This window comes from Anabrus simplex, chromosome 6 (genome assembly GCF_040414725.1).
Source record: "Anabrus simplex isolate iqAnaSimp1 chromosome 6, ASM4041472v1, whole genome shotgun sequence".
Lineage (NCBI taxonomy): Eukaryota > Metazoa > Arthropoda > Insecta > Orthoptera > Tettigoniidae > Anabrus > Anabrus simplex.
The window spans coordinates 228,563,725-228,582,627 of NC_090270.1; the positions used below are offsets into that span (position 1 = coordinate 228,563,725).

The 18,903-nt window shown below is 38.3% G+C and overlaps 1 protein-coding gene across 1 annotated transcript in view; it reads left to right on the forward strand.

Moving 5' to 3' along the window:
* The window catches only part of LOC136876369 (sodium-independent sulfate anion transporter), a 94,404-nt gene extending 77,087 nt beyond the window's left edge, over positions 1-17,317 (forward strand). The window contains exons 10-13 of the mRNA XM_068228268.1: positions 645-790; positions 9,468-9,635; positions 9,719-9,872; positions 15,902-17,317. Of these exons, the coding sequence (XP_068084369.1) occupies positions 645-790; positions 9,468-9,635; positions 9,719-9,872; positions 15,902-15,978 (545 nt within the window). The 3' untranslated portion in view covers positions 15,979-17,317. The remainder of the gene's footprint in view (positions 1-644; positions 791-9,467; positions 9,636-9,718; positions 9,873-15,901) is intronic.
* Positions 17,318-18,903: the final 1,586 nt, after the last annotated feature.

Consider the following 18,903-nt stretch of genomic DNA (forward strand, 5'->3'; position numbering starts at 1 on the left):
TCACAAAACAGGAGTGAATGACAGTCTATGCATACACTTAATAGGCAGCCCACCAAAGGCAAACAAAAACAATTGAATGGCACATTCAACCATTCTTATGAAATCATCAGGGAACTTAGCACTACTGCCATCTAGTGGTGGTATTTCTATCCACTTGGAGTTCTCAGTGGATTTAGCCCTTTTCACAGGTAATGGCTCTTTGGTATCCTGCACCTTTCAAACCACTCATCACATTTTTCATGAATTTGGCACTTTGCACCTTTCTACTGTTAAGTATCCAATTATGGACTTCCGGATACAAAACAATGAAAGGCAGGGCAAGAGATATGAACACTACCACGTGGAAAAAGATGAACTATTACAACAGCTCATGACCCATCAATGCTACCAAGTGGCAAAAAATGAACTATCATAGCAACCTTCAAGACTTTGATCATTTTTGTGTTTTTACCCTCTTTATTTTCTCTTAGATGTTAAATTTTTCAAAGTTTTCATAGCATTCAAAAGAAGAACCTCTATACCAAATTTCACTCTCATCAGTTTGTTGTTTAGTGAGATATTGAGATGAGTGAGTCAGTGGGTGGTATTCCATATTTGTATAAAGGCCTAAGTATACATTAAACTCTGTGTTTGTTTGCTTGTAGAATTGGACCTCTTCTTCATGATAGTAGCTTTTTTCTCCTGCCTGTTATGGTCCCTGGAGTATGGTTTTCTCATTGGTATAGCTGTCAACATGTTATACATTCTGTACGATGCTGCTCGACCTAAGGTTAACATTCGTGAATTAAAGGTGAGTTCATGAGATATTCCCTCTATAATACTCAGAATTATGCATAGGAATAGATGAGTACGACCAGCCTGTGAGCCCCAATTATGGGAGTTAATGAATTTCAAGAACTGCTATGATATTGTTGAAAATTCTGTAAATGGGGGAGCAACATTTTATATACCAACCTTCAGTTTCACCTAGAATCTGCTGCATTTCTGCTTTTGAGGAAATTTTCCACCTATGTGGTGACAATGTATCGGTGTTCAAGTTGCTCCAAACAGTGATGCTGTCAGCTACTTGGCATCACCTGGGATGGAGAAAAGCTGAATGAAGTAGATAATTTAAGGTATCTGAGCAGTGTGGTAATGAAAAACACCAGTAGCATACAGATATCATCAGCAAAGTCCAGAAAGTAGCACATTTTTTATACGCTTGAAGTTGACTCGTGTCCTCATCCCGAGGTGCTGCAGCTCATTTCAGGCACACCCCCAATGGAGATGAGCTGCATGTACCATTCTAACTACATACCAGTCCTCCTGCCATTCTTAAATTTCTGGCAGTACCGGGAATTGAACCCAGGCCTCCGAGGATGGAAGCTAATAATGCTAACTGTTACACTACGGAGGCAGACATTGACAAGTAATTAAATTAGAGGTACCTGGCTAGTTGTGCATAGCGCCACCGTAGTGATGGCAATGCAACATGACAGGGACTCTACAAGATACCGAAAGCATGGGAAGTCATACTGTTCTACGACAACTGCATGGCCTCACATAATGCACAGGTGGTTCAGACCAGAGTCAATGGCATGCACATATCTCTCGACAGCATCCAAGATGTGCTCAATAGGATTGAGGTTGGGGAGAACTTTAGAGAGTAGGCAAGCATCCTCAAGTCCATGGAGTATTCATCGAACCAGTCAACCATAATTCGGGAGCAGCTGGACGGTGCATTATCTTACTGTATGTACAAGTCTCCTGCAGTGCACTAGAGGTGAACAAATGGGTGGACATGATCTGACAGCAGTTTCCTGTATCATTGTCAGATGTACCAGGGGTCGTAAGCAATGAGTTTCATTCTGGATCTGTATTGACAAATCAGTCAAAGGTAGGGAAAATCCACCTATTCAGTATAATTAATTTGATTTTCTATGTTTTATTAACCCTGGAGAGGGTGTAACACGATCTTTTCGACTGGGTTCAGAGATAAATTTTTATAGTTCTTAACATAGCAACAGGCCAAGGACACTCAAAACAAACATGGTCCAAACAACCAAGTACAAGAATAGGAAACAAATGCTTCTTACCTTGAGTGCAGCAAGCTACAAAAATAAAGTATGGAAGGGACCCAAAATTAATTAGAGGTAAAAGGCCAGGATCAAAAACAAAATTAACACTTGACAAATCACTAATGGCTCTAAGTATACCAAATGATAAGACAAGATCTTCTTAAGGTGGAAACCAAATATTTAAGTACTAATAAATTTAACTTATGATTAATTAAAACTAGAAGAAGTTTGAGAATTTGAGTTTACCAAAATGTAAAAATAAAAATAATTGATGGATAACAGAAAAAAAAATTCTCAAATAAATCTAAATTACTGGCCAGTAACTATAGTTTCCTTTTGATAATTAAATTTAAGTTAATTGGATCTAATAAATCTACTTAAATAAAGTTGAAATTTGTTTCAAGCTAATTGACCTACACCTCAAATGTTCAAACAGCAATCATGGTAACATGGTCACATTAATTCTGTAACTCAAAATGTGACCAGAATTGAAATTAATATCAAACCAATTAAATATTCAAATGAAATGATTAAATATAAAATCATAGTAAAATATTTCCCGATACATATCACAAAATTTCAAGGGAAAATATGAATTTTCCACCAAAACTACAGAACAAAATCACACATGAACAGTAATGCTGCTTTCCAAGCCAAGCTACTATTAACAACAGGCAAGGCCTGCATAACTAAAGCATACACAAAAGGAGAAATTACACAAGTAATAATTGAAAGGAAGAAAACAAAACACGGATGTGGATAAGTCAGGTGAGCATTTAAGAAAAGAAAATTTAAGAATTAGGAGAATCAAATTTCAACTCTGCTAACCATGGTGATACTGATAATAAAAAGAATAATAATTACATTAGATTGTATGATTTAAATTTCATTGCACATAAACATTAAATTTAACCCTCGAAGTGGCGGTCATTTATCCTGTAATGGCAGCGATATTTTACCGGTGTTGCAGACTCTTAGTATAAATTGTGTTAAAAATCGCTGACTTGTTATACATACATAAACAGCACACCCTTTTATCCTCAAAAGTACAAGGAATAAGATGATGATGATACTAAAGCTGTTATTTATCATCCACAAAGTGTAAGACCAAAAATATGTTGAATTTGTTTATATTATTTATTTTTGCAAAAGTTTTGCTATATATAAAATGTTTAAATTTAGGTAAATTAAAAAAAAGTACATATACAAAAGAAGCACCAGTTCATAGTAAATAGGTGCGTACCAGAATATAGTTTATAATACTGTTCTTAGCTGGAAAAATTATACAACAATTGTATGTTACCACTTGTACATTTCACTCAGTCACTTGGGTGGGTCTTTCTTTTTACTCCATGACTGTGAGGCCTCCAGAAGTGCACTAGTTTATAACACCCCTGGTGAATACCACCTCGACACCAGAATGTAGACTTCTTCTCCTTCTTCTTTACTTTCAAGCACACAACACATAGGCGATTGTTATTCTGTGGCAATATTTCGAGAGCATGAGAGGGGCCTCCTGCATGACCTGTTGGCCTCACAACTGGAATTGGGAACTGTTCATTTAGCAATCCCCTAACTATAGTGGTCATGAAGTCTCATCTTGCTAAAGGCTTATCAGTGTTCTTTATGTACAGAATGTATGTGTTAAATAATGTCATATCTAGAAGATTTGAAAAAACTGCTTCCAGTACCTTCTAGTGGGTCTGGAACAAGTGGCATGGAAAATGCACTTACCTTTATTATCTACACCTCCCATGAAGTTATTGTACTTATGAATCAGTAGTGGTTTTAACCCCTCATTTCCCTCAGTGTAACATCCCGTTGTGAGACAATAAACTGGTTTCCTTGTTTTCGTCTCTTTATAAGCAACCAGTAGAACATCACCTTGCCTAAAGTAAACGATTTGCCTAGGTTCAAGTTTTGTACCTAAAACAATCTGAGACAGTCCCTTTGAAGATTTACTCACTGTTCCTGTGAGGAAATGATTCAGTATTGCTGAGATGAATGCATATCAACACTTCAGATTGATATCAGAAGGAAAACTGGCGACTAAATATAGCTGGCTCAGCTGAGACATTCGTGTGGCCGGCCGCTGAGTATGTAGCAGCTAGCACAAGACAGCGGAATTATGACGCTACTTTGGCAACGATTTACACTAGATTAGTGTAAGATGTTATTATACAAACTATTTCATTATGGCCGAACATTTCTCCTTCAATTGATTCGTAATTAGCACATTTCAATGAATAATAATAAGATTATCGAAATAAAATAAAGAGCATGTCAAAACGCCTGATATCAGGCGTTGCCACTGGGCAAACGCATAAAATGCCTGATATCAGGCGCTTGCCACTTGGAGGGTTAACAAAGGGCAAAATCATGGTTATTGAATTTAATGTGAGATGGTCTTGGAAGGGGCATGATGCACATATGAGGTAGAATTTAAACACCCAACATCAGAAGAAGAAGAAGAAGAAGAAGAAGAATGATCCCATTACTAGGAAACAGCCAACACAAGCCAAACCCACAATAAAATAATGCTACAAATAGAGATCACATTACAAACATAGGAAAACATTAATAGAATAAAATACACATAATAAGAATAAGAAAACAATACCCTAAAAAAAATTGGATGTAAATATTAAATACAAGCAAGAATCCCAAATAGATAAAAAAACTTATAGGATGAGTTTTACACTCATAGGCCCAAATGCTGTGATTCCAAATGACCTCAGTTACCCCATTAATAATATTACTTTCACAGAACATGGTGTCAAACTTTTTTTAACAACCAGAAGTCATGAATGAATGAATATTCATGTTTCAGTCGGTGAAGAATATTCAAATAAAATCAAGTGCAGAAAATCATAGCCAAAAAGTCCTTTTTAGGTAGGTACATATTAACAATGTCAATAACTTGAATAGATACCATCTTTTTTTTTTTTTTTGCTATTTGCTTTACGTCGCACCGACACAGATAGGTCTTATGGTGACAATGGGATGGGAAAGGCCTAGGAAGTGGAAGGAAGCGGCCGTGGCCTTAATTAAAATACAGCCACGGCATTTGCCTGGTGTGAAAATGGGAAACCACGGAAAACCATCTTCAGCGTTGCCGACAGTGGGGCTCGAACCCACGATCTCCCGATTACTGGATACTGGCCACACTTAAGTGACTGCAGCTATTGAGCTCGGTTGAATAGATACCATAACGGTTTTCTTTGTTGAGTCAATTTAAGATAATATCTGCTTTAATAAACCAACGGATAGTAAAGTTCCGGTTTGAGATATGTAATAATAATTTGATACTACTGTACCGCACCCAGGGGTAATAACCCTCTAGGACAATGCTTCCATTCCTGTTTAAACTTCCGACTAACTCAGCTTTGGGCAGAGAGGTGGGTTGGTTGTCGATGAGCAAGTCTAAAAGTCGAAGTTTATCACTTAATTATAAGTAAATGACAGGAAAATGGAGGTATAACATGAATGAGAAACAGTAATATGGGGTAGGATGAGTTTATTTATAAAATAACCCCGAATCATACTAACATAAAATGAAAATCAAATAATAAAAATGATAATAACATTATCTCAAAAATAAACTTGAAAAGAAATGGACATTAAAAACGTTAATTACTCAAATAATTAAATGCAAAAGGAAAGTTCAAACACAACTTTAAATACTTGTGAACTTCAAAAATATTCTTCGCATGATTGTCCAAAGTTCATGTTCATAATAGTATACGTGTGTGTGTGTGTACTTATACGTATCTGATTCACATGGAGTAGCACGATGTTAAGTATCACATTGATACAGATTTAAATTCCGGAGAATCGTCACCAAAATTAACATAACGAGAAAATTAAGATGCAATGGGACATGATATGAATTATGAAAAATACTAGTGGCATTTCCCTATGCTATATTTACAATGAACACAATATAAGCAAAGTATCTCAAATATTTACATTGGATTTGGAAAGGAAAATCTTACATACTACACTGACTCAATGTGAAACACAGTTCACCAAAAGGATCTAGTGAGAACTAGATTGACCACCAACATTCACTCAGCACTCGGGCTGTTCCCCATTAAACAACAAGACAACATGAAATAGCACAAAACACCATCCTGTAAGAGAAAACATATATTATCCTGTATTAAATATGTAGAAAGCAATGGGCAACATTGCGTTTTTCTGGTGCATTTGCGCACCCAAATGGGCTGAAAAGAAATGTTAGAACTCAATACTGAACTGAGGCTTGGTTGCTGTTCGACAAGATTGTATTACGGAAATAACATCTCATTCACGCTGTCTATGTAAACACGGCTGATACGTAAACCTGTAAGGCAATCTCATATTTCCTCAACTGCAGGAAACTCACATACAATCGTGCTTCTTACTAGCATGCTATAATAATTTAACACACACATCAGACTCACTGGCCTGATATCAATTTCTCGTCAATTCTGATTCTCAATATTCTCTCAGAATACAATTGCAGGGCTATATTCACTGCACATCATTCTTATCACTTCATCAGGCCTGCAATCGGCCTGCATAATCAACTTCATAAATCAGCATGCATTAAATCCTCTTATATTTCTTACAATCTCATCAGCCTTTCTCATTATAAATCCAGGTTCATTTCCCATGCAAATTATTGTTTGAAACAGTTTCTAACCTACATTGGAAGACTCCTTTCTCATTCAACATTGTGATACAGCTCCACACGTGTCAGCTCTTGAAAATAACATGCGTCATGCAATCTGTTACTAACTTTCTAAATGACAAAAATTTGAATTTACTCTCAACGCAGCAAGTGTTTAACTTGGAAAGTGGATGATCTTGTCAATCTAATCCCTATCTCTAATATACAAGAATATTGGAATAATATAAAGCTAATTAACATGCATAATGACACAAAAACAAATAAATCCTAACAACTCCCTTATTATCCCATCTAACTAATCGTAAAGTAAAATAAAAATATAGAAATCATGCATTCCCCTTCTATCCGTATTTACAGCATTACAAATGTAAAATAAACACATGCTGTCAGGCAAAAATTACGTTAAAGAAAAATCCCTACACTAAACTTCACTAGTATTTAAACATAATTCATATAACATGCCATCTAATTTTAAAACATGCATCTTATCTTTGATGACTCTCTGGACATTGGCAACGGCTCACATCCTTGCCATGGTGATCCTGTTACTCCATGTTCTTCACTGCTTTAACACATGGAAACACTCTTCTTTCTTCTATGGGCGGTGCCATCTTCTTGATGAAAGTTCCTGTACACTGCAACACAGAAGACTTCAGATAAATGCCTCTTCACCGCTCTATTTACACGTGCCGAATAAACCCTTGTTAGCTGTCAACTAAGCCAACATTTATCTAACAAAACAAACACATGTAAAATTAATACCACTTAGGGTTTTATACAGTTAGTTAGAGCAGCTCGCGGTTCGGTTCGAAATTTCTTCGCGAAATGCAACCGACACGAAAATGCAATACAGCTGAGCGTTCCTTCTTCACTTTCCAGTCTGTGGCTGATATAACCGTCTATTACTCTGGAGTAAAACTTTGCTTTGGAACCAAAAGGAACCACAAGAAAGTGGCTGGAAACTATGGTTGATGGCAAAAGACCCAGGGAATGGTGGTTTGATAAGATCAACCAAGATAGGGAGGGAAATGAGTACTGGAGTGGCAGCAGATCCAGCAGAGAGAAATCTACCAGACACACGTGGATGGCACTTGCATACTGATCACATGGGCAACTAGAGATGATCTTTTGTGCTGATTATGATGACGATGGTGGTGATGATTATGATGATCATGATGGTGATGATGATGATGATGATGATGATGATGATGATGATGATGATGATGATGATGATGATGATGATGATGATGATGATGTATTGGTGTTCAAGTGTATGAAAAAGTGACCTTTGTCTAGTCTTACTTCATGAAAATAATAAATATGAAGATGGTGTAGAACTGGATGATTATTTTTTATTCATGCGTATAACATCTTAGCAATGCAAACTAGTGAACCAATATACTGTAGATTGAAGGGAGAAAGATAGAAACATAGATGGAAACACACAAAGGAAGATTATTGCAGGAAGCAGAGTCAACAGGAAGGGGAGACAAAGAGAAATGTGACAAAACAAAAAGACAAAGCGAATCACAACCTCTTCACGTACTGTGGTGTTCATAGTTTAGCAACCTCCTCATCATCGTCTCTTCTTCCTGTTGTTTCCTTTGTCCACAATGACCTATTATGGTGCTTATCCTTTGGATATATTCTTTCCACCATCATCATGTGTGGATCCCCTCCCCCACAGAGATCCGGGTAGGATTCACAGAAGTATACACCCACGGAATCCCCTGCCTGTCATAAGAGGCGACTTAAGGGGGCGACCAACGGATGATGATCTTGGAACGATGAGACTACTTGCGATTAGTACCATTACATGAGGAAGATCATGGGTGGACGTTAGTTGCGATTAGTACCACCATGTGAGGAACACCATAGATCTGTGTTACCTAGGAGTAGCACCCTTACTGTATGTGAGGAACACCACGGGTCTGTGGTTAGTACTATCGTGTGTATTCCACTGAGGTGGGAGGATGGGCATTCGGCTAATGTCCAGGTACCGTACAATGTGCTGGAATGTGCTGGTTCTCCTGTATTCAGAATGGGTCTGCGCTACCTATGAGTAGTACCACTTTATGAGAAACACCATGGGTCTACATTGCCTTTGATTAGTACCACTATGTGAGGAAAACCATAGGTCTGCATTACGTGAGAGTAGTACCATTATGTGAGGAACACCATGTGTTTTTGTTGCCTGTGGGCGTTATCATAATGTGTCATACACCGTGGATCTACATTGTCTGGGTACCACTATGTGAGTGATTATACATGGCCTGTGATTAGTTCCACTAAGTGAGGAACACCATGCGAATACCAGCACCTGTGATTAGTCCCACTACATAAGGAACACCATGAATCTGTGTTGCGTGTGAGTGGTGCCCTTATGTACAAAACACCATGGGTTTGTGTTACCTGTGAGTGGTGCCATTGGGTGTGACATGCCATGAGTGTACATTGCCTGTGATCAGTATCACCATGCGAGAAACTCCATGATCCTGCGTTACCTGTGATTAGTACCACTATAGGAGGAACACCATGGTTCTTCTTTACCAGTGATTAGTACAATTATGAGGGGCCAGTGACCTGGATTTTGGACCCCTTTAGATAATAAGTATCATTCCAGTAATTAAGGTATTGTGAATTGGATCCACTGGTTGTTTTTATTTTACTATCATTTGTTCATCACCATTCGTTTTAGATTCCTCTGTATAGAATTTTTTTTAATTTCTCCACAGATTTTATCTTATGATATTCTGCTAGTAACTCCAGATCAAAATCTGATGTTCCCAGCTGCAGAATATGTAAGGAAACAAGTCATAAAGAAGTGTATATCTACCAACAGCACTGCTACTGTGGTGGTTGATGGACGGCACATTCACGTCCTTGATATAACAGTGGCCAAGGTATGGTTTGTTCAGTTGTCTTGGAAAAAGTTTCAAATTTACTATGTTCATAGTATTTCATGTGTCTAATCTATTTCTCACAGGCAATGGAGCATCTTTCGTTTGATCTGAAGGCTCGAAAACAGAATGTCATTCTCTGGAACTGGAGAAAATCTTGCAGAGAAGTCTGCCTCAACCTAGAACCTAAAATGAAAGAACTATTCCATGAAGAAGACAACCTTGAGCAATTATGTATAGGTAAATAATTGTTAGAATATACTGACATTACTGTTGATCTAATCATTTCATCAGTGAACTAAACAGTGATCGATTCCTGTTCAGGTCTGGATAAAATCTTACTGAAGGTAATTAACCTTTTAACTACAGATATTGCAGTACTACTACTACTACTACTACTACTACTACTACTACTACTACTACTACTACTACTACTACTACTACTACTACTACTACTACTACTACTAAAATGTTTTCATTCCTCCCCTGAAGGGGGAGGCAGGCTCCTTAGATGGTGATGCCGTCTCTCAGGCCGGGAGATTTGTTACGGTGAAGGAGATGCATAGAGAAGGTGAGGGGTTGGCGGCTGTGGCCTATACTAGGAACTGTCCCTGCATTCGCCTTAGTGCAGCAGAACGGAAAACCACGGAAAACCATTCTCAGGACAGTCAGTGGTAGGGGCCAGCCATGAGGTCCAGCTCTGTACCATCTCCCGAATGCAGAGGCATAGAGCCACGGTAGAGACGTGGCCACCCCTCCTCTGCTCAGTTGGCTGGTCAGAGTGCAGAGTTGTTGGATCACCGACCAGCCATGGCCACTTATGGGCCGAGACCCACTCTGCATCTACCGACCTGCAGTAACATTAGTTTTCGTGCTTTAATATTGCTATCAACTGCTTATGTTTTATGTATTTTAATTCAGTAATGTATGATTTATTAGAATACATGGCTAATACATCAAAATTAGTACTTTGGCATTTTCTAACCCATATTTCCAGTAGGGGTCCTTGGGACCTCACATCAGGAATTAGTCACAAAATGTTAAACGTCTAGCCACAAATTCAAGGACATGATGGGAGGTTTGATCCGCTCTGTCAAAATTTCAGACCAACACCAACATAGCACGATTCCATCCAACCAGATATACAGTAATCTATTACGCATTTAGATTTTTAGAAGTCAAATAATTCAATGGTAAATCAGTTCATTCTAGAAAGTGTTCTAACAACAAGGTGAAGATTTTAACTTTGGTAGTATATCAGTTGACTTTTTAATATGCTAAACCTGCCAGTGGTTGCTATATGAGCAAAATGCTCATGGTCATTGAAAATCATCTGCCCTTTTAAACAGCATTCAGTTTCGAACTTGAGCCCTGATGTTCCATCGCACAGCAGTTTTGAGAGAAGGATGGATGTACTGAAACACACACCTGTCACCTTGAGAAGGGACAGGGAGGGAGGAATCAGCGACCATCAACAGTGAGCATTTTGCTTCACGCGCAACCAGCCACGTTGGCGCTAATTTCTGTGTGTGTTATAGTTTCGCTATTGTTGTATGTTGTTTCATAGTTGAAACAGTTCTTTGCAACTTATTATATCAATGTGTTGTATAAATAGTGCATGGCGGTGGCTTCAAGTCAGGACATTTTAGCTTGGTTTGATGAAATTGCTAGTGATCACCTCGAGGGCGAAAACAGTGACTTGGACTGTGAAAGTGGACACAGTGAACATAATACGGATACTGAACAGTCCGAGACAGAATAATGTGCTGATGGAACCATACCTGGTGAGCAATCTTTAGCTGGCGAACAACATATGTTAGAGGTAAATGAGAATTTAATGTTTAGTGATAATGTTTATATAGGGAAAGGTAAGGTGATAAAGTGGGGCGGACACCCACCTAGAAGAAATACATGCTCGCGCACTTGTGGTGAAAATAAAGTGACTCATCCTCCTCACATAAAAGGCATAAGACGTACAAACTATTTTAGAAAGCTGGCTAGATTCAGTTATAACCATTTGAGATTTACTCTTATTTGTAATTTTATTTGTTATTTTTAGTATTCTTTATAACCATTTGAGATTTATTCTTATGTTCATTTAATGTGTTATTACATTGCGCTTGAAATAGGTTGGTATTTATTATGTAAACATATCATATCATACTGTGAGCATTTTGCTCAATGCGCGACCACTCGCGTTACTTTCATCCTAGTGAGGTACTGGTGGCTTAAAGTGAGCTACAGCAGTAAACTTACATACAACAAACAGTAGCAAAAAAAACATTTTATCTTGCGCTAATTTTTTTTCAAGGAAACTAGCTGACATTTTAATACATGTTTTAAAGTGTTATATAAAAGAAAAACCAGTTGAACTTTTGTAAGTGTTTCAATGTTTTCTATTACATAACAACCTTTATTAAGAAATGGTTATTGTGTGTGTGTTAAAAGTAATGTTATATATTGACAATGATTTATATATAGCTGAATGATGTTAGATCTTATGATATGGGGAATCTTGCTTTATGAGGTAGAAATCGCTGATGAAGGGAGGTGAGGCTCCCGAAACATATACGAGTGAAATAATTGTACAAAATTAGAAATTGATAATATATTGACAGGGCGGACCAAACCATCACCCGTAGTATTGTATATTATATAACAGGCTTACCTTATTCATATAGGCAGAACTGATTGTAGTCACAAGTAAATGTTGGCCTATTACCATCTCTTTAATAATATGCCGGTTATTTGTAAAACTTTGGATTCCATAGCTAGAAGCCTTATTGAATTGAAACTGTTCCAAAGAGGGTTTGCTATAACACTGGGAACATTCATTAATAGAGTCCGGATGTTTAGGCATTTATAGGTTAGAATGCTAATTTACTGAAGTGAGCAACAAGTACAGTACACGCAGGTTTCATTTAAAAAAAAAAATTTTTTTTCAAGTTTTCATTCCCTGCGGGTTGGGGCGGGCACCCTAGAGCGTTATGCGCTCTCTCAGGCCAGGAGAGGTGGAAATAACAATGAGATGTGTTGAATTAAGAAGGTGGAAAAGGCTGAGATAATTTGATAGAGGAGAAAGGATGGAAATTATGGGGGATGTGTGTGAGGAGTGAAAGTTTAGATGAGAGTGCTAGGCTGGAGTTGAAGGGTTAGAAGGTGTAGAATTGCGGTGATATTGCATAATAAGGTGGTGAGGAGTCTGAGGAGTTCAAGTTGTGGAGAAGGTTGATAGAAGGTTGTTGGGGGTAGGAGTGGACGGATGGGTTGACTAGGTTGAAATAGAAATAGAAATTGAAATAGAGGAGGGGCTGGCCGAGTGCGACGTCGTATGTTGTTGGGAGGATGGCGAGGAAATGGTTTGGGGGAGAGCGAGAGGGTTCTACTTTATGGAGATGGCGATAAATCTAAATCGCTGTACATCTTCATCGATGGGCAGATGAAGTTGGACCAGATAGGTGGGACCAGAGGCGTTCATGGTTCTGAAGGCTCTGCGAGCTGGAACGCCTTCTGCCTGCAGTTCGTGTAGTATGTCCCGGTCGGAGAGGTTAGGATCGACGTCATGGATTATGCAGTTATACATAGCTTGAGAAGATGGTGGTGTCAACAGTGATGGTGCGGCGGCAGCTGAAGTGGTGACAGGCATGGCAGGTCCTTCGTCTGTGGCAGGAGAAGATGGCGGTGGCTGTGATGATGTCTGCGGTGGTGCGGTTGCTTCAATGGCGGATGCTGCGTCGAGTTGCTGAAGACTAGGTTGAGCAGGGGTTGGAAGATTAGGGAGAGTGGAAGTATTTGTGGGTGACGGGCATTGAAAGTTACTGGGCGGGTCAGGTTATGGAGGCAAGGTACATGAAGTCATAAGAAGAGACAAAGGATGGGAATACGTTAGAGTCATGATGGGAGTGTAGGTAAAGTTGAAGATGGAGGTCGTGGTGGTGGTGGTGGTGGTGGTGGTGGTGGTGGTGGTGGTCGTAATGGATAGAGAGGTAGGTAATTTTTGGGAGGCTGACTTCCAAGTTTTAGTGTTTGCTTGCTTGTAGCCAGCTGGAAGCTGAAGTATAGATGAGAAGCCACCCGGCCGGTCAAAAATATCAAGAGATTTGTCTGCAAAAAGCTGAGATGTCCACGTCCTGTTGTCAGGCGCGTGCAACTTTTAGCGATACCTGGTTTTAAGGGGTGGGAGTAAGGAGGGAGCTCTCTAGGTTCCAGTAATACTGCCAACTGAATGGAAATGAAATCTGAATTGAATCGATAGTATGATCGATCGATATGCATTTTCTAAATCTTTATTAGCATGAATTCTTGGAAATATCACTTCCACAATCACTTTCACAATCATCACTGCTATCTGCAGTACTATTAATTCTCAGACATATTACTTCTACAATCGTCACTGCTATCTGTAGTAGGCCTACTATTAATTAGAATCTCGACGATGGCTATTTCCTTGACACCGTCGTGCCTACAGTATTCCTCTTCCAGTTCTTTCACCTTTCTGCAATACCCCTCCCAATCTGCAGCAGATACTAAATGGAATGCCTCGATGGTCAGTCGTCATATGTTAACTGCTGACATGTCTCCCGTAACATTGCGTTGTTTGAATTTGCATTTTATTTTTGCCCATGCCAATTCAATCCAACTTGAGCTATTATTTTCTTCCCTTGCTGTGTATAGCCCTTGATGGTCATATCCGTGTAGGAGTTCTAGGTGGTTCCTGTGATGCATTTTTTTCAGTCATGTTCAATCCTAACCTATATTTTGGCTTTGCTGTGTAAACAACAATCACGGTCGACTTGATGCGTAGCTCTAGCTAGCTGTATAAGGAGCGCAGCGAGGGATCAAGTCGGCCGTGCAACAATAGTACTAGTACGTAAAGTGTACACTAGATGTCTCACGGCAATGTGCAATCAATTCACAGTTTGTGTTTCAAAGGTTGCAAATACGAATCTCAAAGATAACCGAGATCTACCAATTCAGCACTAGGGAGCCCAGGCATCACTAAAAGTTACACGAACTGTATACACTATCTCAGAGAACAGTTCTGTTATGAGTTTTATATAAGTATCAGGGGCCCAGGCTATTGGAACTCCTAAAGGTCATGTTACTCTCACTACATTACGTAATAGCATGCTAGATGACATTTCCTGCCAGCCAAATTATGGTAGTTTGCATTCCAACCTATTACTGCCTAAACATTCAGACTGTGTTCATTAATATAAATATAGGAATGCTGTCCTGTGATTTGGAGGTCTCAACAAAATGTTGACCTGTCTAATTTTTTTAGATATTTTAAAACTTTTGATAATGTTGGGCATTATATCCTGCAGCTACAATTGAAAATTCACCTCTGTCATACACAATGAAGAGATTGTTAATCAATCTAATGACCAATAATACCACTAGAAGTCAACTGAAGGCCACTCAGGCTGAGCCTGTTATAGTTAGTAAGGGAATACTGGTTTAACCTTCAAGTTTTTCACTCTGTCGAAGCATGAAATATAACACATATACCTAACACATTACTGTAATAATAGAATGACATTTTTGGTTCTACAAGAACATCCTCAGATTCTATTAAATTGCTTTTAAATATGCATATATGTGTACAGTATTGTTTATAATGCAAAAATTTGTCAATGGATTCTGTCAAGTCACATTCAGTATTTTGAAATATTTATTTTTATTTCTGTCCAAAATTTTGAAATTTGGAACTTATCTTAATGAAGCCCTGCCTGTTTTTTTATACGGGTATGTTGTAGTGTAATATTTATATTGAAATTGTGTGTTGAACAGACTTGAAAAGCTTTTGAGTTATATTTAGATCACAGTTGCACACAATATGTTTTAATTTTAATAATAATAATATAATGTTATTTGTTTTACGTCCCACTAACTACTCTTTTATGGTTTTCGGAGACGCCAAGGTGCCGGAATTTTGTCCCTCAGGAGTTCTTTTACGTGCCAGTAAATCTACCGACACGAGGCTGACGTATTTGAGCACCTTCAATACCACCGGACTGAGCCAGGATCGAACCTGCCAAGTTGGGGTCAGAAGGCCAGCGCCTCAACCCGGCTGTTTTAAGTTTAGAAACAAACTTCTTGCAATAATGATTGTGGTTTTGTTTTCTGCATCTGGATGTTCAACAGTGTGTTAATTGGGCTTGACTCCTTGCTTACATCATTCATGCTGTTACATGTCTGGTATTGTAGTAATAGTCTATTATTGGCCTTTCTTGTTTCTTTTTTTCTAATTTAACTTCTCATTCCAGGAGTTCTGTCCAGAAGAGACTCTCAGGATGTAAAGAACAATGATATTCCTAGCATAGAAATCAGTGCAGTGCCTTGAAATTCCACTTGGAGAAGTCTGCTTTTTCCTGTGTTCCTTCAAGAGTATTTATCAGTTGATGATAAGGAAGAGAAAGCAGAAGTATGAAGAAGGGAAAAGTATATTTTCAAATATCTCATCGATATGAACAAAAATGGAGAGATTTCTTCAAATTATGTTTTAAATATGCATACCGGTGCAGTTCTGCATATTTCAGACACTTTCTAGTATAGCTTATCAGTGAAATGATAAGTTAGAGGATCTGCTCTATTCCATTCTATGAATGAAGATGGTTGGAAACTTAAAAATGTTATTGGATTAGACTACAATACTTCCAGTGAAGTTAAAAAGGAAAAGTAACATAGGATAATTTTATTTTATAGGAGGTGTTAAGGATTGTTTTAACAGGCATTACAGAGGCGTAAATATAATTAGACTCAACACTATTTTTTTATTTCCCTTGCCACATTACTTATTACTGCCTGCCCATTAAAATGAATGCAAGTCTTTTCGTGCTGCAGTGGGACTCCTTTACATGTTACTGTACTTGCCTGTTTCAAGTAAATTATAGAACACAAGATATGAAAAAAATGAAAACCTACAACCTGTTTTCCAGTCATTGACCGGGTCAGGGATGTAATGAATGAAGCAGATATAGGCTATTATTACGATGGGGTCGCCACTCGCAAAGTGATTTATTAATGAATGATAGATGCTATGAAATCAGAATGGAGAGTGTTGCTGGAATGAAAGATGACAGGGAAAACCGGAGTACCCGGAGAAAAACATGTCCCGCCTCCGCATTGTCCAGCACAAATCTCACATGGAGTGACCGGGATTTGAACCACAGTATCCAGCGGTGAGAGGCCGACGCGCTGCCGTCTGAGCCACGGAGGCTCAGAACACAAGATATATTTTTTTAAATTACATCAGTGATGATTTATAGCCAATTTAGACTCCTGTAACAATATTAAACAGAGTTGAGGATTTTTAATTCCTCTTTTGAGTGTAATTACATAAAATTGAATTGTATGAAATGTTTGTGTGATATTTTGCTTTATTTGCATGCTGATATGCTTCGCTGTGATTTTTTTACAATTTACTGCCAAAACTGTCATGAATTGATGATGTACAGTTGTCAACAGACCAAACAGAAAGATAAAATCTTAACATAATACTTTTTAAATGATGATTAATGCATTATTTCACAAATTTTAGTCAGTCATTTAGTATTTGGTACAAATTAGAAGGACAAGTGAAGGCAAAATTTAAACCAAGGAAATTATACATTTTATCTTCTCCTTTGAGTCTAATAATTTTCACACCTCTGTAGATTCATGTACATTAAATATGAAGCACATAAATATTTAAGCCAGGTAGATATAATATTCTAAATCCCTAAAAAGTTGGATTCTTACTTAATTATAGTAATATTGTTAATTTAGTTATATACATATTTATACATTTCAGCAATCACAGGCCCTGTGGACTACATGCTGCTTTCACAAACTGCCACGATTCTCCTCTGCTCTGTGATTGGTTCCCTCTTGTCCAAATTAATCCTTTTCACCTTCAATGTTTGTCCAGCATTTCTACATTTATATCAGTTGTATTAATTTTTATCTCTTTTGTTTGTTCTTTACCTGTATTTGTCTGTTTTCTTCTTATCCTACACTTCTTACATCAAGACCAAAGATCTGTCCTGATAGCCCCCTTAGTAATCCCTATGAAACTGGGAAGTAGAAAAACAGCTTGTTGGGAACTTTTTTTTTTGCTTTACGTCACACCGACACAGATATGTCTTATGGCAACGATGGGATAGAAAAGGCTTAGGAAGTGGAAGGAAGCGGCCGTGGCCTTAATTAAGGTACAGCCCCAGCATTTGCCTGGTGTGAAAATGGGAAACCACGGAAAACCATCTTCAGGGCTGCCGACAGTGGGGCTCGAACCCACTATCTCCCAATTACTGGATACTGGCCGCACTTAAGTGACTGCAGCTATCGAGCTCGGTTTGTTGGGAACTGAGGAGTAAGGGACAGTGATGGGAAAAGTACAAACCAGTAGTGTAGCTAGGTTTGGGGGAGGGTAGTTACAAAATAATGGTTGAACACAATGAAGATGCATGCATGACTTGTCATTATAAAGACACTGATATAAGTGAATTACAGATCTGTTAGTTCTACAATTATGTCTCTGAATGTTTATTTAATTTATTGTTTATTATCAGTTTCTGTTTATTTCCTTTTTGAAAAAATTCCATGGGAGTTTCCTAGGCCCCAGAAAACACCCCCCCCCCCAGCTGTGCCCCTGAATTGGGCTCAATTCCAGTTTCCTAAGAAAAATGTTACTCAGTTTTATAATTACTAATTACCTGTCTGACTCGTTTGCTGAATGGTCAGCGTACTTGCCTTCGGTTCAGAGGGTCTCGGGTTTGATTCCCAGCCGGGTTGGGGATTTTAACCTTCATTGGTTAATTCCAGTAGTCTGGGGGCTTGGTGTTTATGCTGTCCCCAATATCCCTGCAACTCACACACCACATATAATACTATCCTCCACCACAATAACACGCAGTTACCTACACATGGCACATGCCACCTACCCTCATCGGAGGGTCTGCCTTACAAGGGCTGCACTCGGATAGAAATAGCCACACAAAATTATTACTATACTAATTACATTTTCAACAAATGCTGGTAATCAGTAAATTTACAATACAATTACTTCACATAATCTGAGGTTTTAGGAAAGCACTGTCATTCTTTTTTTAATTGAGGATGGAATGATAGAAAAGCTTGCAAGGAAAAATATATTACTCCATTTTGTGCTTTTTTTTTTTTTTTTTTAAGCAAAGAGACATTAAGTGGCTGTCATCACTAGGTGAGAATAAATAAACTTTCAAAATGATCACTCCCAAGCAAAGTTTGCATGCCACATTTGTGTTTTCAT